General features: G+C 33.1%; 1 protein-coding gene across 1 annotated transcript in view; it reads left to right on the forward strand.

Annotated features, from left to right (window-relative positions):
* The window catches only part of LOC118265094 (uncharacterized), a 45,985-nt gene that overhangs the window by 9,984 nt on the left and 11,494 nt on the right, over nt 1-24,507 (forward strand). The window contains exon 3 of the mRNA XM_050705990.1: nt 12,319-12,463. Within this exon, the coding sequence (XP_050561947.1) occupies nt 12,319-12,463 (145 nt within the window). The remainder of the gene's footprint in view (nt 1-12,318; nt 12,464-24,507) is intronic.

A 24,507-nucleotide genomic window follows, 5' to 3' on the forward strand; every position in this document is an offset into this window, starting at 1 on the left:
ACCTACATACGCAACGTTAGAAAAAAATACATATCCGTATAATAATATTATACTAAAGAGAAATATGAGAATGTAAGAAATCCGTTTGGTAGACCACACTTCGGTTAGTAGGTACTGGCCGGTAGGAATGCGGAACTTTTCATGGTTCGAACTTCGAATAAATTTGAGATTTATTCATTGCAAGGCTTTATGGCTGTGTTGCCATAGATAAGTGATGGTTACGAGTTGTAACCGCTTTTTAGTAGTCCTTGTAAATTGAATTTTAATTGGGAAAAGAAATGTGGAGTAATACTTTAGTTAATTGCAGTTTAGGTGACTTGAGAATGTTTTTTATTGCATAAATATAAGGTGGATTGAGTTTATTAATGGTAATGTAACAAAAAGTGAACTTGTATGTAGATATGGTTGTCCTTTAAGAATAAAACTGACGTGTCATTGAACTGTATCCTTACCGTAAAACTTTATTTCTTTTTATGTCTGGCAGCAATACAGCACATAGCTTAACGTCATTACTTAATATCTTAATCGTTGATAAGGAAACAGACTGACTGACAGACAGCTGTTACGTCGTGAGAAAAAAAACTGCAAATTCACGGGAAGTAATATATCTTACTTATATCTTGGGTACTTGTATCCGAGTCCGTTCGGAAACGTGCGTGATATATAATATATATGTATATATATCAATGTATTGATATCGTTAGTTAGTATGATGGTTATTAATGCCATTTAAACAGTATAGCCTACAGCCTTAATGTCTGAGAATGCATTAATTCCTTGTATCATAATTCAGCTTCTATCTCACTAGTGTTGGTCGTTAGAACATGTCAAACGACGTTGATATATACCTCATTGTTACCACTCTAGTTAGTCAATAAGAGGATATTACAGACTATAAATTAAAATCAACACAGACTTTAACAAAATTATAATAGACTAAACATAATAGAGGCTGGAAACTCAACAAAAAAATTAAGTAGAAAATTTAATAATAAGTATTAACCTATTTATTCATTTATTGATCTGGTTAGAAGACTAAGCGAGATTGTGTAATTTAAATGTAATGCGAACAAAAAAGTGAAACTTCAGGTTTCTGGAAAATAGGCTTGAGACGTCCTTCAATCGAGACTTTAATTTAAAAATAAACATTGAAAGTATTATAATACATTAAACAGTTCTTTGTGACTTGCGACCTTCTCAAATGCACTTTCAACAGTGGACGGTTTTATAATCGAATGTAAGTCGTTATACGTTTGTGACTTAGAATAGGCGTGGCAATGCAATAATGATGTTGGCTTGGCCACTTGTGACGTAGTGACCACCAGCCTTGGGTAACTAGGTGACACTAGCTATCCACGATTAGCATCATAGTCAGTGAAGATGTCAACACGATGCAGTGTTGTTTGTTTATTCGAGCGTAGTGAGGTGGCGGACCAGTATCGATTTATTTGCCTATCGATGTTTTTATTCATATCGATTATAAAAAAACGGGCTCGTTGAATTGAAGAATTACTATGCTAAATTTGGTAGTCTCAAAAATGTATTACAGTATTTTTTTAATCAGCATGAGAACAGTTGACGATTCAATTACCGATCTATTTTAAATAAGCATAAAATGACTTTATTTTTGTTTTTGCATCATGCTGTGAATAAACTGCTATAGTTATGGATCAGGGAGCCACGGTGCGGCTGTTAAATTAGCATAAGTGTTTAAAATAACTAGCTTAGTCGATACTTTAATAGATTCACTGTAATATATTTTATCGAATAGCGATAGAGTTGTTGGATGTATTGAAAATCTTGTGTACTTTTGTTGATCTTATTCGTAAAAATTCATATGCCGAATGAGTTCCTAACTTGACTCTCGGACTGGGTGTTATAAAGTCTTTCTTTTTAGCAAATTACTTAGTTTATAGAATTATTCCCGGTAACAGTAGGGCCGCTCTTATTAGTCCTATTACAAGATGACTCGATAGAACATGTGAAAAGTAAGTGCTACGTTTCATATATACTGCTTACCTTTCTGGAAAAAATGGCCCAAAAATGAAGGAAATTACTTCATGGCTTGTAAACCGTATATTAATCTGATATTTTAAGTATAATGTTGTAGTGTTTTTTCTCAATCAGGATGTTAAAGTTTGCACACATCCGAGCGTACGCAAAAGTATTACGAGATCTTGATACAGGCTACAGATACTGTGTACATTGTAATGTTAATAATCTCTTTATATATTTTACTCCTTTTATAAAAAACATTAACATTATATGATATTACATCATGACTCCTCTGGTGTTGCGGGTGTCCATGCGCGCAGCTGATCGCTTACCATCAGGTGACTCGACGTGAAGAGGAGTCAACATTAACATTATATCATGAACTAGCGTAATTCTAAAGACGTGGTCATCTTTTTGGCTGCATTGACTTTTTTAAAATATTTTTACTTGATGATAACATTGGCGTCTTCGTAAAACTCTCCAACTTTTGTTGATATGTCGAGTCCAGAACCAGAACCAGAGAACGGAGATGTATAAGTATACCAAAGTAAATGCCAAACACACCCCCCATTATTTTACCATTGCACTCAACAAGGCACTGGAGAAATGCTCTGCAATAAACTAACCAATATATTTTATAGCCACAATAAACAATGTACTCCACATAATATCGTCTAACCGTAAATCATGATACGCGGTATTCAGATTTGCCCTATATAGACCTTATAATAGATCTGACCTTACTTATACTTTGATAGAAACGATAATGCGCCTTTATTGCTGTATATTGGACCTTCTTTATAAGTCGTTAGAGAAACTGATCGCAGAGATTTGAAACTATTGCATTGATGAAATGGTTGTTAGGGTTTTATCTGAGTTTAGTTCTAACTGCTTGTTTGTTTTCTATATTATGGGTGTTTCAATATTTTGTAGAGGCAGTTTTTAAAGTCTGTTTTAAAACACGATGTCTAAAATAGGTGTAGAAGTAATCTGACGAAAAGAAAGTCGTTTTTTTTAAAAACACTGTCTCACGCCAGGGTTTTTTCTGTGTCGTGGGTGCGTTTACAAATATACAATATCAGACCGAAACAATCATTTGTGGATCACACAAAGAGTTGGTCCGTGCGGGAATCGAACCCGCTACACGTTGCACGGCAGCCAGTTGCCTAACCACTGATATGTACTAGTAAAATGATAGTTATTATCTGCAGTATAACGGTAATCCAGTTATTATTCACCGTAGCGAATTGTTTAGATCTCTTAATCCGGGATTAGCGGTCTGTTTAATTTAGATAGTTGTTCTTCAACCAGACTTCATTTATGACAAACTTGTAGACGGTTGTGGCATCTGGCGATTGCGTTCCCATTTAAATTACAGATCGGAAATGATTAATTTTAAAGGGTTCCGCCTCAACGATTGTGCAATGTGTGTACTTTAAAATGTGGATGACCTTAGAACAATGCTATGATATGAATCAATAAATTATCATAAAATATAATAGGTGAAACTGGACGCGTGATGTACAATTTTATATCTCCCGACCCTGAACGATATCCGGTATTCGTGATAAAAATCATCTGCTGCACTAAGTCTAAAACATCTGATAATTATCTCGCCGCTAAAACATCTTCGCATAAATAAAATATAATTACCGAATTACACGATTATTAATTGTTCTAGGTGTGTTAATTACAGCGGATTCGATCGTGACTATGTCTAGAACTTATGACAAATGAGGATGTTAGTGGCTACAAAGTTTCCACTAGGTAATAAATAAATCAATTATTCTACTTTAAATTTCTTGGGGATTTTTTATATTCGTCTGTCGTTTTCTCTGCCAACTGAATTAGTCAAGGTTTGTTTTGTGATCACCAATTTGATCTATAATTGCACCATTTTAGTGTCGTTTCTATTTTTTATGTGCATTGATGCACGGTTTTTGGAAACATTTTGTCTGGAGATTTTATTATTCTGTTTATGTTTAGTTTGGTATTTAACCTCTCGTATATAAGACAACAATAGAAAACACATTGTGTCTCCTGTTAAATTAGGGGTTATTCACAGCTTCTTTGTAGGTTAGATCAAAATATTGGATCCAGGATACGATTAGAACAATCTTTCAATTAGGTTGTATCCTTGCAATCATAACAAAAGATCTAGCTGATCATCTCTTTAAGTGAATGGCTACTGAATAGTCAAGATGAATTGGAATCGTGAATAATATTTTAGTGCACAATTGAAGGCATATCTGTTAAACGATATTTGGAATCATTTGTAGATGTTTTAAAGCTATTAGCTACCGAGTTTAATGAAATAATTATATTGAAAATGTACCAGATTATGCTGCAGATATCAGACAGTGATCGATCTATTTTTGGAGGCATAAATACTGTTAGTTTTTTTTTAATTGCCATTTTTTTTTCTATCGGTGCCACTTTTTTGAGAATGCCCGATTAATGTTTTATTAGAACCAGGAAGGAATTTTGAACGTAGTATCCTTGATTTAATAAGAAAATCAATGTAGATATATGATTGGCACTGACATTTTGGCTTCCATGTTTTGTCACTAAGTCCTACCAAAACAAAAACTACCACCGAATTTGCGTCATTCTGGCCTAGGCAAACAAAATATCTCATTAAGGTGGGTTACCATACATCGTCCATTTATCTTTAGGGGAGCATACACCACGAATTTTAAACATGTTGCGTACACACAAACGTTATCCAGTTTGTATTGTGTAATATAAGTGTAACAGTTCCATTATGTACAGTACTGAACTATTTTATTCTGCGTATTATTTCATAGACCTGAAATAGTAATTTTACTGTCGATTGCTTCTCGAAGTTTGGTCGTAACAATAATCGTAATTACCTTTTTCTGTAATAAGGCGGTCAATTAATTTGTGTCAGTCTTTAGTCAGTCAGTCTTTAAGACTGTTTAAGTAATATCTCTTTTTCTTATTAATTGCAGAATTGATCTAATTTTTTTATTACAGTATTCTTTGTTTTTGATGAAAGAGATCTATGAAGAATATGGTTTTAGACTTTGTTACAAATACAGGTTTATGCATTAAAATTCACTTACTGTCTCAGTTATAGAGGTAACTAAGATGATAAATCGAAAGAACGAATCCCAGATAAAGAGGATTGTTTTTCCCACTAATAGAGGTAATTCAGTGCCAAAGGGTAGGGACCTCAGTATGAGTTCCATTTGTGGAGGTTTCTCACTTATCCAGGTCCCACTTAACCAAGTTTCACTGTATCTTAAAAAAACTTTTGATATGATACTGGTCACCATCAAAGTAGTCCAAGATTCAACCATTAGACGTATAATGCTAAATATGGACTTACAACAGTGTCTCGACACAATGGCCGTCGGTCAGTTGCGTCACAGTGTCGCAAGCGCAGCTCTGTGCGTTCACACTTGATTCGGTTTCCCCGCACGCATGCGCGTGATTTGTGAATTGTACATACTTAGCGTATAGGGTTTGAGTACACTGGTGGTACTGATACATTGTTTTTTTTAGTAAAAAGAAATCACAAAAATTTGTAGATAGGTAAAATATAATTGAAATTGGTAATGTTACGTTTATTTTTATGGTAGATATAGAAATTTATGGAGATAGGTAAAACATATATTTATAACTAAACTGACAAAGATTTTGACACATTTCCGAAAAATTATGCGTTTGGAAGTTTACTAAATATCAATCTTCATTTTCAAATGACTTATAAGAATATTCAAAGCGAACTTTACTGTACATTGTCATTTTGACCATTATGCTCAAAGATTAAATAAGACACACAATTTAGAAACTACAGTATGTAAAAGTCTTTAGACTTGAGAATCTCAGTGAAGGACATTGATAGTAAACCAAGTAGACTGAGGTTAATTTCAATGCGTCTCCCAAGTTCGTCCAATTGATAGGTTAGCCTTAATACTAGTCTAGAAATTTTAGATTACCTAGGCCGTAAACTTGCCGTAAAATATTTTGTTTTAGTTAAACTACCACTGTAGACAAAAAACCTACTAACGTAAGTGAAGTAGACACCACTGTCAAATGGTAAGGGAATCGTGAGGTAACCTGGGCTTATAATTTCTAATAATTATAAGTTTGAAATCGGCAACCCGTATTGAGCTAGTGAGGTGATTAATGCTCAAACCTTTTCCATATGAGAAGAGGCTTTGATTAGCAGTGTCTGTATATAGGCTGTTAATAATGAATGAATAAAATACTGTACCAATTATAATTAACAGTTCAAGGTGTCCATTTAAAACAACATAAAGTTAGAAGATATCATGCAACATTGCACCATATTAAATTAATTTGAAGATCAACACCATTTTTCAACTTAATAATAGTGAAGAATTATTTTTAGGTAATCAATATTATATCGCCTCAGGCATACATTGTGACCATTATATCAACACGTTAAAATGATTTTAAACATTATACTTGAATAATAAAGTCTAGTTTCGATTGCCTGGTTCTTCATACATATGTGCAGTGTGTTTTAAATGGAAGGTATTTGATATATTTCAAGAATGTTATATAAAGGTATTTAGTTAGTCAATTAATAATAGGTACTATTTAACCTTGCAACAGTTTCTGACATGAGAAATTAGTGTAAACATAATTTATGCGAAGAGATTAGTGTATAATTTATTGTTTATTTTAATCTTGTTATAAAGTAGTTTAGTATAATTAATTATTAATAAAAACTGATTGTATACTTAATAGAACAAATGGGTCGTAAATTTAGCTTTAACTGATTTACTTAAGTTGTTGCTTAAAAAAAGCAACAAAAGTAAAATGAATGTAAGTACAAAGTTTGATATTTGTAAAAACTCAATCATACTTTATTAAGAAGAGACTAAAAATAACAGTTACGGATTACATATAAAAAGTGACTAGAAAAAACGCACTATTACATACACCGGAACAACCCTAGATTAAAAGCCCAGCTCTAATCGATTACGCTTTCAACTCTGACAAATGTACTCGATCCGATTATTTTCCGATTGTTACCGAGTGGGCAGTCAGAGAATGTTATTCAAATCACACGACTGGCTAGTCGATGCTCGTTTACGCGTGGAGATTACTAAAGGACCTTGTTGAATCTGGTGCAATTATAGCGATGAGAATTAATTAGAGTGTTATATAGAATGATGCAATAAGACCCATTGATATAAGAATCAAACGTTTAAAGTAAATTAAATGTTTTGTATTTTAATTTGACGCCATTTTATTCAAACAAAAATTTGAAAAGCGAACTGGAAAAATAGTTTTTAATTTGTATTGTTGATTACCCGTTCGAAATTCAAAATCAAAGAACTTATTTTCGCCCAGTTATGTTAAGGCTGGGAAGAATTTAAATGAAAACTTTTTGGTAGAAAATCTAATTGACAAACGTGTCCCATTGTCTGCATATACTACTTATGTAGTTATTTCTTTAATGTCGACCTTAGTCAAACAAAAGGTTATTTTTAGAAACTGCTACACTTTAGTAATATTTGCGTAATATCACTTGTCTTGATATAATAAATTATTACGACAGACATCAATATAATAGTGAAAAGGCTGCTTGTGGTTTGGCTTTTTGTTGCTATTTGAATAGACAGGTATATTATTGGATTGGGTAATCAATTAGCAGCGGTAGGAAAGCAGAAACTTGTCAGGAAGAGTCGGTAACTAGGCTGCGTATGGATTTATGTTTCACTGTTAAGCAAACTGGACGATTATTTAGTGGACATTTGATGGGGCGAACATTTAATACGTAATGAATGATTAATAAGTAATTGAATTTAAAATTTAGTTTATTTTAAATACGTATTTGAAACATTATAAATAATAACCAAATTCTACATTTGGTCTAAGTATACTAATACTACACTATTAATAATTTTTACTTTACACTCTCTTTTCGTTATTTATTAGTGTACACATAAAATCATGTACATTTGAGTATGTTTGTTTGTCCCATAAATTTAAAACATCTCTTTTATAGGTACAAGTTAAATATTTAAACAATAATTACATTCATAGCTAGGTGCAAAGAGACCCCTATTTTCACATCACTCGTATTTACATTCTCTTATTAATCGATACATTAGCGAGTGGTATCGATAACTTGCACCCGTCAGTTTCGTAACGGCCCGTCTCACCCACTCATAGCAATTTGCTGATAATCCGAAACTCACATTATAAGTAGCTGTCAACCAAGAATTTACGCTAGGTAAATTATTTTATGAAATTAAATACGTATCAAATCAATGATGCAAATTGATAGTTTATTACATATAATGAGAATGTAAGCTCGTTATTAATCTACCTCCTTAGTTTGTTTAGAGAACATATACAAATTTTATATAATTAAAAAATATTCTCTGTCTCAATCTGAGAATCTCCTTTTTTTGAAGTCGGTTAAAAGAGGCGTTAAGTTATAGGTAGAATAGGTTTCTCTACATACGTATTGTATTGTCGAGGCCCTTGATAATGGCAATTCTTTCATCACACCTCGTCTGCCAACGCCTCCCAAACTTAAGGTTGCTTTTCCACCTGAGATGTGCTGTAGCTATGCTACGAAGATGTAATAGCTAAGCTGTGAAACTATGTAACCGTTTCCACCGATATTAAGCTATGTAGTTATGCGAGGAAGATGCACAGCTCGAGTAAACGATGTATAGATAGTAAGAAAGACATCCGTAGCACGCATCTTTCCATATAAAATCATGTTTCCTTAGCTTAGCTAAGTCCGTTTCTATCACTACCGGTACGGTACCAATGAATATGATTGGTAGAAGCCAAACGCATCCACAGCAACGTAGCAAAGCACATCTCTGGTGGAAAAGTCCCCTAATACCTTAGCCTTTCTAAAAGGCAGTTGTATAACACAATTACTAGCACCCATAGTTTATCGTGAACAGTTTCATCAATAGAACACTAGTTACTAAACTTCCTAGATACCACTTAAACCAGCTCTGTTACTTCAGAACTTAGAATAATTTAAACAATGTTATTGATATTTACTCCATTTATTTTATTTATAACTAACATTTCATAATGAATAATTATCGTCCGGTTTGTATAAGTATATTAGGAAAGCGATTGGAGATAGGGACCCAACTTTTGATATATACGATGGACAAACCTGTCTTTGCTAAGTGCAATTTAATCTCTTGGACAGCGTTTAATGGATACTAAAACAGTATTTCGCAGTGTTAAAATAGTGCTCATTGTTTTCGAAATCTACTTATGTCTTAGGAAATAGTAACGTAGGTCTTTTTCTAACTAGGTCTAGTATAGGAAGGAGATATGCTGTGACAGATCTGCCTTGACACCCATCTTTATCAATGAATGTCTGCGGACAATGACCATTGCTAATTACCTACTAAAAGGGCTATGATTATCTTGGCAATAAAATTTGTCACAGTTTTGCAAGCAAAGTGTATCGAACTTATTACCATATTCGATTCGGAAAGCACTTGCTTGTCCTTAAATGGGAACAGGTATGTTGCGTAGGGTCTCGCAGACGGGCGGGTAGCACACTGGTCTAGTTGCGAAAGGTATTAGTAGCAGTTGCAGATAAATTCTATTTTGTATGCGGAAGCAATCAATTTGTAAATTATTTTAATTGTAAGTGTGTATTTCAACTGAGACGATTATCGTTTTAAAATGTTAGCAAAAATCCTTAAAAATTCTTTTCAAATATTATGTTGAAATTCTTTTGTAAGTATAAGTTTAATTTTCCAATAAAATAAGCTTGGTATATTCAGCTAGTTTTATACAACTATAACAAATATGAACATCATTTACATGTCAACGAATGAAGAAATGTATCGTATAATTTTAAACAATCGCTACAAATGAATCGATTACTTCAATTCACATATAAAATAAATCGAATCAAAATTGGAATCGCTGTGTGGACGCCGGTCTGCACATTCGAACACACACGTGTTCATATCAGCTGACGGAGACAGAGTTCACGCACGCCCAGTCCTCGACTGAGGTCACATATCAAGATCACATACCTGTTTCGAATCGGCTCTAAACCAGTTCAGCAACATATGAATGTATGCATTGCTTACGTCATTACGTTTCCGTATAGTTCCTACAACCGCTATAGTAATGGTAGTTGCACAAGTTATTGTTTAGTCCGAAAGTGTAGCATTGTTTTTTTTTTTGGATGCAGTTTTAGAAAGTAGTGCTGATTAATGATGAGCTTTGTAGTTTGAAATCTTTGTAGTTCGACTGCACGGTTGGTGCGGTGGCTGGGCAACTGGCTGCCGCGCAACGGGTAGCGGGTTCGATTCCCGCACGGAACAACTCTTTGTGTGAACCACAAATTGCTGTTTCGGGTCTGGGTGTCATGTGTATGTGAACTTGTATGTTTGTAAACGCACTCACGACACAGGAGAAAATCCTAATGTGGGGCAACAATTTTTTATAAAAATAAAATAAAAAAGTATGGCTTCTCATTGCAGTTGCAATTTTGTTCCCTTTATTGGGAAAAAAGGAATCTATTTATAGGTCTTTTATTCAGACTTATTCAGTAGTAGCTTTTGTATGAAAGAGTTAGACATTCACAATATTTAAATTGATACCTACTTTATTTAAAGCAATACTAAGTCAACTGTAGACGGGAAATTATTTCAGTGATCGTGAATAGTCTATTTTCAGTTTTTTAGTTCCTTATGTACAATCACCAGCTTGCTTGTGTATAATCAATTTGCAACCTTATTATTTGTCAATAAAGTTAATAATAAATTAATGTTTGACAGTTTGGTGGTAACTTGATTTACAAAGTAATAACATATAATACATACATAGTCATATAATAAAGGTTCCTTAAGAACTACGTCTGGTCGATACAGGCTTTTAGAATACCGACTCTACTTAGACCACTAAAGTGTTGATCAAATCGATAAAATAATATGTTACATATAATTTATTCGAGTGATATGCTCACATCGATTAAAAGGTTCTTTGTTCTACAGATAATGAGCATATGTTACTTCATATATGTACGAAACATATTCTAATCGATACAATCAGATTTAAAGATATCGATTCGTTTTTGTTTTATGTTTTTGCTCGGTCGATTTTAATATGTCTTCCCCTTTAGATGTACTTTGATATTTAAATATAGGTAAGCCTTTTTATGTAGAGATTTTTATATGATTTAAATATCACTTCGTTCCCAGTACCTACTTTTTTGTTTTGTTTTTGTGTAGTAGATGTAACATTACATCATACGTGTTTAATAAATTCTTCGAATAGGTTGGTATAAAGGTTTGAGTATGGCTATCCAAATGTGTTTTTACTGAGAATTACTGATTCTTACAGTAAATAGTTTTTTTTTAGATCCAAAAGTTCAAACCAAAGCCATTGCACTATAGTTATAATGATCTTTCCTAATGTTACATAGATATACAGTTACTATTGCAATAAAAACTCCTAATGACTTCATGTAAAGCTCAAAACATTAAGATCTATTGCTAATTCGAGTTCACAACCAGTAAAAACGCTTAAAAATATATTCCAATTGTTACAAGAGGTAGTTCACGTAGTTCAATGACCTAAGTAATTAAGACGAGAGGGCATTAGAATCTTTTCTCTAATTGTCATTTTTGTTCGTAGTTCAATGACCTCTACAAAATGCTTTATGATTCATTTTTCTATTTCATTCTTGTCAGAATTATCCTTAGCTGAATTGCAACAAAAAATGTATATTGTAAGCGTTAAAATGTACTTTTGACATACGATGTTGAATGTCATAAGTTCTTATGTTATGTTTTTTTGTCTGAATTATTACTTTTGTCAATGTTCAAGAAGTTAATAAGACAGACAAAAATCCATTAGGTCTATTTAGTAAAGTGGTATGTCTCGTTTTATTGAAATAAAGAAAAAAGTTTGACGTCAATGTTGGTTACCAGAATGTCAGTTAGTCAGTGTTGGATTTTTAAATTTTTTGCCGTGATAGTTTACGTTTAAATTTATCGAAACGAGAGCGCGTTCGGCGCTCTGATTGGTTGGTTTATTCGAGCCGGCCAATAAGATCGATGATCGCGCTCCTGTTTCGATTAATTTAAACGTAAAGCAAATTCATACTAAGGGTACTGATGATTGGCAATAGGCTCATACCTTATTCTACTGTTACTGACAATATACATACCATACCTATCTGTCAAAAACATTTAAGCTTAAACGCATCCCTTGGGTGAATTAAATTCAGATTGTAACATTTTACTTAACTATAAATAACGAATTTAGACCTTATGACATTGTTATTTAAAAATACTTTTCCCTTGTTCACAGGCCCTAGTCGTGTGCGCGTGCATAGCAGTGACGTCGGCTCAGTTCAGCCACTTCGATGTCGACTTCTCCGATTTCGGCACGAGTTTCGGAGGTCCGACATATAATAACTTCGCTGCTGCAGCCAGAGATCCCAGGGCTAACCCGGGTAAGGAGATTTGAAGTTAAACTTTTTCTTTGTAGGTGCACCTTAGGTTTTGATTAGGTGCAAGTACGTGTCTTATTGGTTGAGATTTTGCGAGTTTTTTTATGGATTAAGCCGGTAAATGAGCAGACGTATCACCTGATGGTAAGACTTATTGCCAAGACCAATGGCGTTAAAAGTGCGTTGCCGGCCTTATGGGGATTAGGAATTTAGAAAATCTGGGATTACGAGCAGACGGATCGAATCGTCAATCGATCGAATCCTCATCGGTATCCAATCACCCATGGACACTTGAAACACCAAGTCGTTACAAGAGCGTTGCCGGCCTTTTGGGAGTCACGAATTTCGCTGTTGGGGAATCGGGGATTGGGTTCGTCGGTTTTCTGTGAGGCCGTGGTATCACTCCAGTACTGAAGAAACCATCAGAGTATCTGGAAAAAATAAAAATAAAATGCAACGCCTCTAACTGAACACCATAATAAAAACTCGTCAAGAATAATTCTCTAGTTCTCAATGTCACACATTTATTTATAATAAGACGAACATAAATTCATTCTCAAGCCGTATAAATAATATAATATAACCTTTAGCAATTAAAAATGTCAACTGTTTTGGGTTGGGTTACTTAAGACAATGTCAAATGGAACTTGCCCTAATGTTTAATTGCATTAAGACATAATTTGGTTTGAAGGTCATGCGAAAAACAATTGTAGTGCGATGGTTATCACGGAGTTGCGTTAACGTATAAAATATGGGCAGTCTGTGCTAGTTTGTCTCACGCATTTTTGAACTTGAATAATAAATTTGTTAGTAAACATAGAATTGAATGTGAAATCTGACTTCGACTGTACGGTTGCCGCGGTGGCTGGGGCATCTGGCTTGTATGTTTGTAAACGCACCGACGACACGGGAGACAATCCCTTTGTGGGGCAACGTTTTTTAAAAGAAAAAAAAAAAAACATATTTGCTCCTCCTAATCATGTGCATTGGCTGATAAACCCTTTAACTTGTTGAACTTCCGCTATCCAGTACCTCAATTAATCGATCCTGGCTGAATTCCTTATGCTTGGCTACTGTGTGTAATCACAGTACGTCTGTTACATAATAACAGTTCAGTATTATTTATTAACTTTCTATATTTTCTTACAACTATCCTAGATCTCTTAGCTAGACCGCTAATAAATTAATTTCACTATCTCAATCAGTCATCGAAATGTTATCAACATCTTGTTGTATTCAATCAACTTGGGCATGGTCAAAATATTTCACAATGTTAGTCAAAAACGGACACACTTGATAAGTAAGTCACCCATGTAGATATAATCGCATTTGAATGTTACGAAAAGTCCATATTGCGTACAAATTTGGCAGTTAAATGCACGTTTTATTATACATTATTTGTAAATCATGTCGTTGTCTAAAATCTAAGCAAATTTTGTAAATTAATTAGAGTTTTCTAGCCAAATTGCAGCTTCGAAAGGCCGGTTAGATTTCCGATTTCGTCGATCTTAATAAATGAACATTAGCGTGACGGAAATCAGCTACAAAATTATGAGCAAATACTCGTAAAATACTAGTTAGAGATAGAGTTTATGATGACAAAACGATCTTATTACTTGAATCCTGTACTTACATTCTAAAATTTACTGATGAAATAATTCTATAGCGATCTTATTCTAGTTACACAAGTAGCAATTCCCTGAGGCGCGGCTCTTACTAATGTCCGTAGCGTTGAAATGAAGGAAGTACTATAATTAATTGCATGTGACTGATACAACGGTGGTAGGAAACACTTTTGTTGTGGCCAGTTCCAAGCTCTGGTCTTTTTAGTCCATTCCTAATGTCCTGCGTCGCTAAACAAACCCCCTGGTGTTTTGTTTTCATGTCGTTTGTCTCCAGTCCGCCATTAGCAAATCGATGTAGTCGCATTGCGAAAATTGAATTGCTTTTTGTAGTAGATAGAATAGATAAGTGATAGCAGTTTGTATCACTAACAACCTTTTACTGCGTGATTTAAATTACGAGCACCATTTAGCGCCCTAAAATCAATTCCAGGAAGTGAATTAAGCGTTAAACGCAACCAATGCTCGGATTTTAAGCTTATACCTATAATTAATTATCCATTCAATCCAATACTCGTACACTTTGATTAATGGACACACCTGAATTCCGGGACGTAGAAGCATTAAGTACAAGGAGTATTATTAACGCATAATTTGGCTGTGAAAAAATGGCGTTCTCAATCGCTCGCGTCAGAAAGTTTAGTATAAATCTATTGCTCGTATCTTGCAACAGATATATATAAGCTATGTGCAATAAAACAAATTGAATGAACGAGCAAAGTTTCGTTGTTACGGAACCTTTGTAGATTTGATACAAGGCTTGTTGTATGGAAATTAAACATAATTAACTCTTGGACCTTTTCTACGGCTGCGCAAACCGTGGGCTATTTGCATTTTGTTATGTAAGTTTGCGCTGGTTTTATACATTGTAATGTAAGACATTGAGAGCGGTATGTATAATTAGACTTACTGTATATTGATTTTTATGAATAAAGATTATCTTGTGTGGGTTGAAAAATGTTTTAAATTAAATTCTGTACACTTCATTTTATTTTAATGTAAGGTTGGTTTACTTAGATATATGATATCAGTGGTACTATTATTTTAGATCATCCTTTAATTTTTTGCAACAGTATCTTTAACTTTAACCATCCTTGATCTTGCCATTGAACATTTACTTTATTTAAAATAATGATATCATTCAATCCTATCACGTGCTACATCAATATCGCTCACAATCGTATTTATAATTGAAAATATCTCACACAGTAAATATCTTATTCATTTATCGAAGTACCTATTTCAAATAATAGCAAATGTCTTGATTGGAACCGTACATAAATAAAGTTTGCACGCAAGCCCTTATTGAACCAAGTGTATTGGCAGACACTTGTTTGTATTCAATATTTAACTTTATAAACTTCGCCCTTAGGTATAATTTAAATTTTATAATATTAGTATCTACTCTCTCGTTGTCTTCTTTATTTGAAACAAATAGAAACCATGTTTAAATACTGTTTGAGTCTCTTAATTAACGTTCCAATATCAATTTATTTAAGGTTCAAATAAATGTTTTGCTATGACAAGTGTCATTGCTTTATTGATTTTGAAAGGTTTGAATTATTGTAATTTAATTTTGGAATCGAACGTTCTCTTTTCGTTTTTCAATATTTAAAATGCTATTTTAGTTATTCGTGTACCATTTAAATTGTGAATTCAATTATTCGAAATTCGAATTTAAAAAAAAGAAACAGCGTAAATGCATGTTAGCAAATATTGACCTACTTTACTTCACTTCTTTATATTGATTTATGTTTTAACATTACAATACTAGATTTGACATTCAATATTTAATTTTAACATCACTTTATTTCGAGTAAAGAATTTCGTAACTTCTTAATTTGTGCGAGAATTCGCAAAAGTTACATAGACACGTAAACATGACAAAATGTAACACAAACTTGGCCGTTGATCTCCGCGGAACATGATTTAAATTGTTTATGTTTCAAACAAAAGCAGACACATTTGACACATTTTGTTTGTTGTTGAGTTGTGTCAAAGTTTTTGAGTAAATGTAGCATTAATGTGTTGAATTGGTTGACATAAGTTGTTATATAAAATTAGAAAATATAGGTACTTTTAGTTTTAGTTTTAGTGTCACGTAATTTGTAGTAATTTTTGGACAAGGTTATGTTGTCTATTGAAGAATGAGTGTCCTAGATTCAAGTAAAATTTGAGATTTCTTGAATTAATGAATGCGACTTTAATATTTATGATATTTCGGACTAACTATTGTAATCAATTTGAACTTATACTTATCAATATAGCGTAGAACTATTCCTACTTTTTTTTCTTTTGGAGGGCTATCCCCCCAAAAGAAAAAAAGATACTACCTTTTTCAAATGATTTTTTTTCAAGGGGGGAAAATCATCCAATGATTTCTCCCGCCTTGTGTGAGGTGAAAGGGAGTGTCAGACTCTTATTGACTAAAAACCACCCTGTTCCTTCTTCTACTTTGCCAGCCCCCCAGTAGACCCGTTGGTAGTCCACAGCATTGAGAAGTGAATAGCAATCCATTGAATTTAACACAATCATATTTTGTCTTAAATCATATTTAAAACAAGAAGAAAACCACTTATAATACAATTATTACCAAAATCTAAACAATGACTCTAATAAACCAGCAATTTAACAATAACAGTTTATCGTAGACAAAATTAAGTCATATAAAATTACGTCGGTCATCTAGCCATGGCATATTTTCCGTTCGATATTAACGTGCGTAAACCACAGTATGACATGCTCTTAGAAGGGTCCTAATGACTAAATCATGCTTCGTTGAGCAAAAACCGAGGACATTTTGCAACAGTGCCGTTTGACAAACGCATCCCTCAATCAGAATTAATTATGGTCACAAGTTTGTTCCTAAACAAATGTTTGAATGTTATGTTTCGTGTGTGTCTGTGTGGTTGACGCATTTTGGTTGGTTTTTGTTTGTTTGCTTGTTTAAATACTTTTGTACGTCTGCCATTTTGTTTTGGTATTGCAATTTTAATAATAAAGTGGATTTATGATTTGTTTGATAGAGTCAAGTTAATAGATACGTAAGGCATTATTTTTTTTGAGATGTTTATAAGCTTTCTTGAAAATTTCTTCTAATTTCTTCTATAACTTCTTATGAAGATCATATGATCTTTATTATGCCATTACGTTACATTTTGTGTCATCATTATCATCATCAACAGCCCATTAAGGATCACTGCTGACCAACGCCACTTCTCACGCGAATAAGGTTTAAGCTCTAATCGCCACGCTTGCTCATCGCGTGTTAACAATTTCAAACTTATAACCGTTTATCAGTGGTATCTAAATAATCTTAGAACGGGTGTCTTAAACCTTCGGGCCACCACATTTTGCATAGTTAACCACAACGTTAAACAAAAAACGATACTATCTCGTAACATATGCAAACTGTATGTGTTTACATCGTTAATGGAAATCCAATAGCGTTCATTTATATCCACAAAAACTCTATAATATCCCTTTATTTCACCACTATATTGTTTTTCAACCACATCCATATTCTAAAACAACACATTTAATTAACTTATCACAGTAAAAACATAAAATTTGCATTTTATAAGCTCCGTTTATTAGTCAAATCGTATTTTAAAACAGTTGCGATATGTCGATTTGTAAAATAAATGTAATAGCTATTGGGATTTATAGTGTGATTGAAATTCAACTCTATAACACTAGAAGCTCGTAAAGAAATCGGTGTAGGACATCACATTTATTTTAGTGAGTGTTTTAAGGGTGACTTTAGAGTTCAAATTGCAAGAGCAGCGAACTTTTGGGTGGCGATATGAATCTTTCATAATATTGGGAACATAATCTAATGATTAACGATTTAGTATTCTTCTTTTTCCTAAATTAATAGAACAACTAAACGAAATTATACGAGAACTTATAATGTTAAAAATTATGTTTATCTTTTATCTAAAATGCCCATTATAATATGAGATATATTAACACCCAATCCTAGATCATAAAACACTAAAGGTCTACAACCTTTAGTCTACAATTTTAATTACAATTCCTTTTGAAAATGACGTTGAGATAATATCTTGTAAGTGTAGTTAATTTAATTGTTTCGTGTAGTAGTTAGTGAAGGATTTGCCAATGCTCACGCGCTCTGTTTCATTGTTCCAATGTCAGGGAGACCGATGCGATGCCTCGTTTTGCAATTAGAGCATGATAGTAGTAGGTAGTTGCGTGAATGTTGTTTGCTGGGATTGTGAACATTTGACTTTTTGTTTTATTAGAGCGCCTTTAAAGCAGCGTTTGTCCAGCGTAGGCGTTTAGTAAACGTATGCGCCGCGCAGACGTCGCGATAACGCGGCGAATACGCTTTATTTGAACTCTTACTTTGATAGATTTTACGGTGTACAGGATTGTTATATTTTATAGTTACCTATATTGAAAGGAATATTTGTAAAATAATTGTGGTTAGGCTTAAATAGGAGTTCCAATGTTTAAAACATCCATGCTATAGTTTCTAAACCGGGATTAGAATTTTGTGATTTTTATGAAAACCATTACAGAAGCGAATATAATTAGAGATTTAGATATTGTGTTTAACTCGTTCGGCATCGACATAAATAAATGTTATTTTAATTTCTTCTGTGAAGTATTCTGTAGCGTGCTCTATGTTCGTGATCCCTTCCAATATGGCTGGAGATACGCGTGAATTAATTATTTTGGTGTAATACAGTTATTAAACTTGTTTCATTGTAATTCATCGTAATAGTTTTATGCCAAAAATATAATGTTTTTATATCATCGCCATGTAAAACCCATAAAAGTACATAAAAGTAGGACTTAATGGTCTTGTACAATGCAATCATAAGTTTGAGCTTTTTAATTTAATTAGAGTAGTTTAATACTATGTCATACCTTCGATAATGGTCATATGAAATGGTATAATAAATAAAATAAAAATTGCTAGTAATAGCACGGAGTCATGTACTGTGATTGGTATCGGTATTATGGCTCTTTTTAACATAACTGGCTACAACTACATGTTATTTATCTCTGGTAGGTAAATCAGAGTGTTTTTTTTTTGTTATTTTAATATCTTTTTCTTTTATATATTAGATACGTACTTAAGATAACTTCTTAGCGACACAAAGGAATGACTCACGGACATAATACGCAGCCATTTAGTATATCTATTTGACATCCTACTTTATAATGGTAGTTTAGCTCTCTAGGACAAAATATTTCGTAACTACCACTGAGTCGCGTGTCCCCAGTCACAATGGCAAGATAATAATACATAGGTATTTATATGATGTTTATAAGACAAGCACATCAACTTACAACAATATGTCAATAGATTTACGACTTTGTCTTTAAACAAATAAAGTAGAAATCTGATTGATCTGCTAGCTTATGTACCTCGGAAGTAGTATACATATACAGGAAGTTGTGTAAATAGCAGATAATTAATAATTATGTGTTAAGTCTAAGGTCGAAGTTCTACTTTTTTTTTTCTATGTAAGATAATGGTTATGGTTGTTTTGCACTTTGTCATGGATAATGTGTATGTGGTAATCTCGGGCATACTTTTATTACTACAAAGAAAGTTTACTATGTGATAAAATTAACTTGGGACCCAATTCTAAAATTTACTAAATGTATAAACCGGTAAACGAGCAGAGGAATCACCTGATCGTTAGCAATCATTGTCGCTCATTGACACCCAAAACATCAGAGGCGTAACAAGTACGTTGCCGGCCTTTTGGAGTTTAGGACATAAAGAGTTGTTCGGGAATCGAGGATCAGGAAGATTCGGAAGGGGAAATAAGCATGCAGTCGCATGTTCTGAATTTATGAGCCAATTTTGATCAACATTTCAAAATACCATAATATGATATTCTATACATTTAATATTATCTATATACGGTTTATAATAACCATTATACAACATTGTGTCTACAACTATTGCTATCTAAGTGAGGCAATAGGATACGAGAGCTAAGGAAAAGACTAGTGTGCAATTTTTAATTAATAATTATGTGTATCAGATTTTAAAAAGAGGCCAAGTATGATTTCTATTGCATTAGCTTTATTGACCTTAGATTGAATACAGTATATACGTACTTTCAATATAATTAGCAATTAATTACCCATGTCTTATGTGAAAGGGGAGGTGTGGTGATTAGCGATAGAGAAACGGATTAATTGATTTAGAATGGCCAAGCCTTTTGTGATTTGAATTAAATGAAGAAAAAGAAGGGGTTTAAAGAACAGTACTTTTAGTTGTCTGTCTTTTAGTCTTATATTGCCGTTATTGACGAAAGTCATGTATCTATGGAAATCAATTCGGTTGGCTTTTTGAAAAATTGATATTTTACATCTTCATAGACGAGAAGGAGTTTGTAAATATTATTGATGCCTAAAATACCATAGGTTTTTTTTAAGGCGACATATTCTAATGACTTCCTACGCCTTGGACGAGGCGAGAGGGAGTGTCAGACTCTTACTGACTAAAAACCACCCCATTCCTACTCCTGCTTTTCGAGCCAGAGCCCCGGTAAACCCGCTAGGTAGTCCGCAGCTCCAGGAATATTATAGATTAATTTACGACATTACGCATTGTTTAGTGAGATTAATGTAACATATATCTTGTCATTGTAGTTCAAATGGATTACGTATTTAGATAAGTACATTTCACCACATTAGCCGCGTTCTATCGACACAATTAATAATAATATATTGTTACACTGTCATTGTATCAAATGTATATAATCATTACGTAAATGCTAAGTCTATGTGGGCCACTGAAATAGCCAACGGGGCCAATCATATGGCCTTAAATCATTTAGTTTTTTAAGGGACCTAATTTATTAATAATGACTTATGAAACGTTTTATTGTGTGGATGTAATTACATAGAAATAATTAGGTACTTCTGTTTTAACTAGTGTAGATTTTTTTGGTTACATAATGTCACTGGTGTATTAAATGTTCTCTTACTTTAGATACTTAACTATATATCTACCTATATACATTGTCTTATGGTTACATTGTAACAGTGAGCCACCAGGCGAGGTGATCGGGCTTGACGGGCTTTCTGCCCAACTGTTGTTAGTTGGGATTTTCTATCCATATTTTTTCGCATGTAAACATATGTGCGATGTAGGATTTATGACGTCATCTGTTGATTGTCTATGTGCGACTTCTGCCATAGCTGTCACTTGTCATGTCAAGCGTCGTCACAATAGTAATCCTAGTTTTGTACTCTTAATCAATTTTAATATCGCACGAGATTAATGAAACAATCATAAATTCTTTAATGGTATTAATATTGGTACTATGTATATTTTTAAATGACTGTACTTAATTTTTTTTTTATGTAAAAATGCCTCACATTTTCAGTCTGCATCCTTTTAAAACTATGTCTTACTGTTGCTACATACAATTAACTATTTTTTATAAAACAATGCAATTGTAACAAATACGAGATAATTTACATCGTATTTTTATCGTGCATTCCCGCCTACATAAAACAAACAAACGATTTGCATAATTACTGTGCTAATACAGCAGTAAATACAGTTTGAATTTCGAATTATCCTTGAATTAAATAATGGCGGAACGTTCGCCCGAGTCTATTATGCCAGTAACATCTTATTTGTCAAAGAACCTCGGTGCTTTGTAATTTATTGCACAGATAATAAAATTAGAACTAATTATTAGAGGTTAACGAAAGTTTGGTGTGCTACTGATTTACATTTAAAATTGTTGAGTAATTTTAATAATAAATAATTTTATGATAAATCTGTTGTGAAATTGTCAATTTTTTGTGGCTAGTTGCTATAAGTGTAGTACTCAACCAATAAGTTATTCGGTTCTACGCCTGGATGGATAGGGGCAAAGATTATACGATTTTATTTACTTTTTTTTAGAAAATTCTCAGTTAAAGCTTGGAATATTTTTATATTTAATACTTTTAAAATGTTATATCCGTAACATGTGCACCGTTACCTATCATTTCAAATAATTAATAGTATTTTATGTTAATTAGGACCCACTTAAAGGTTAACGAAAGCTTATCATACTACTAATTAACATTACAAATCATTGAGTAATAATTATACATACCTACTCATATACGTACAAATTTGGAAGTATTTATTGTTCACTAATTACCAACCTATCAAGGACTTTTCAAATTGAAAGGATTACATTTTTTATACGGTACGCATAATTAACTGGGCGTTTAATCGTAATTATATTTAGTTCGGATTCCTTAGTTTTTTATCTGTTAATCTTTATTTAACGAGGGCGGTCTCGCAATTATATATTATCATATCAATAGTGGGTGAGTCTATGTATTCATATTTGTATTTTTGCACGCAGTTGGGTAATCAAAGTCGTTAAATAAAAATTATGTTGCCTTGTAGCTGATCTAATTGTCGAAGGTTTCTAGTAGGTGTTACTTATGTCTTTAGGGGTCGTTGGATTGAACTTTTGAGAATTCAATCTTGCACCATTGTGCACCAAGTGTAGTTTTAAAAATGTGTAGTGTAAAAGCATCCTTAACATCAACACTGTCAGTTTAATTTAGCTTAATGTAGATCAGTTTTAATTATGTCTTTATTATTGCACTAATATTGTGCGAATATAGGCTTGACTAATAGTTTTATCAACGCGTACTCAGAGACATTTCGTAAACAATTGCTAATGATTGGGCCAAGTAACAATTAAATTACTTTGAGTACGGCAGTCAGTGTTCTAAAGAACTAGTAATAGGTTATATAATCGTTACCATTATAACATCAATGAATACATAACAATATCAAAATAGAAGAACAAATAAAAATACAACAATATAATAGATTAGACCAACGATCTCATTAAATCTAATTCCATCAATCTCCTTAACATAATTAATGTAAATAACTTTACATAATCATTAATATTAATCAGACGAAGACAGGTGTCTATTTGTGATGAGGAAATAAAGAAACAACCTGTATGGAAGTAGGAAATTATATACGGATGTATATACTATAATATTGACGAAATAATGTATGATTGTGTAATTCTATTATTTTTATTTTTAGGCAAATGATATAGGTACTGAAAAGTAACACCTGCTTTTGCCAGTTTATATTGAGTCTTAAGTATCTAAATGTTCCGAAGCTGCGACTGGCTAGCGTCCACAGCTCCGGCTCGAAAAATGTCGGGGTGGTTTTAGTCATTAAGAATCTGACACTCTCTCTTGCGCCGGCTCGAAAACCATGATTGTTTTGATTAAAAGTCTCTCGCTTTTAAAAGGAGGGTGCTATTGTTGTTAATTTGACATATCTAACCCGTATCATACATATCTCGTACTATTAAGTACTGACAATTACTATAGATAATCAAAAAGACAATTTCTTTGTTAGGTCAACCGTGAACCTAGCTCCACAGTAGTTGTGCAATAGCACTAAGATTTGTAACTAAGTGATTAATTTATAATATATGCGACAAATTAAAACAACATCATTAAGAAAACACGGAAACAGAGATGACGCTTGTCAGGTGACTAAGATAAATGCGTTGTGCTAAAATCTTGCAATATCGTGAATTAATCGTTGTGCCCTTGCGCATAATCGCATGACTGGTCACATTAAGTGTGGTGGATGGCTAATAGTAATAGTTGGTCTCACAACTTAGGATAGACTTTGTTACAAGATTTTGTATGCTTCAAAGTAAGCATAAAATTGTATACTGCTTGACAGTTTTAGGCAGCTTCCCAAAAAGAGTGATATTAGAGCAGTGCTTTTATAAGGACATGATCATTAAAGAGAAGCGTGGGGATGCCCAGTTAGGATGTTCCCACCCCTATAGGGGCAGTGATTAGCGGTAACAATTATCGGCGGTAATCAGGTTTCGGTATCGCACAAACAAGAAAAAAAAGAGAAGCGTTAAATATATATAAATATACCTAAATAGGATCATAAATACAAGGAAAATAATGTGCATATCTGGACATTATTAAAAAAGTATAACTTTTTAATGACTCACAATAATTTTAATAGCCATTTACAGAAATGCGAAAATGTCATCGTAATAAATTACCACAATCAGAATCCGGCTCTCGTTTTACGCAAGTATTGAATGACATTTTTGGCGGCGATTCTCCTTTGTGTGTCGGATGGACAAACAAAGTATTTATTACATAGTTTGTCGTCCCGTCCGAAGAGTCCCTCTGTGACTCGAAACTAGTTGAGCTTTTTCTCCAAATATTTACGTGATTTGTAGTTGATTTTTTTATAATTTTAAACTGAAATGTTTTCTCTAGAAATCGTGATAACCAACCAAACTTTCACATTTACAATAATAGGATATGCCTTTAAATAAATTACTATCTATGTACCTATGTATATGTAGACGTTTGATTGAGTACTTTACCAGATAAAATCGATTGGCA

Source organism: Spodoptera frugiperda, chromosome 28, assembly GCF_023101765.2.
Source record: "Spodoptera frugiperda isolate SF20-4 chromosome 28, AGI-APGP_CSIRO_Sfru_2.0, whole genome shotgun sequence".
Taxonomy (NCBI): domain Eukaryota; kingdom Metazoa; phylum Arthropoda; class Insecta; order Lepidoptera; family Noctuidae; genus Spodoptera; species Spodoptera frugiperda.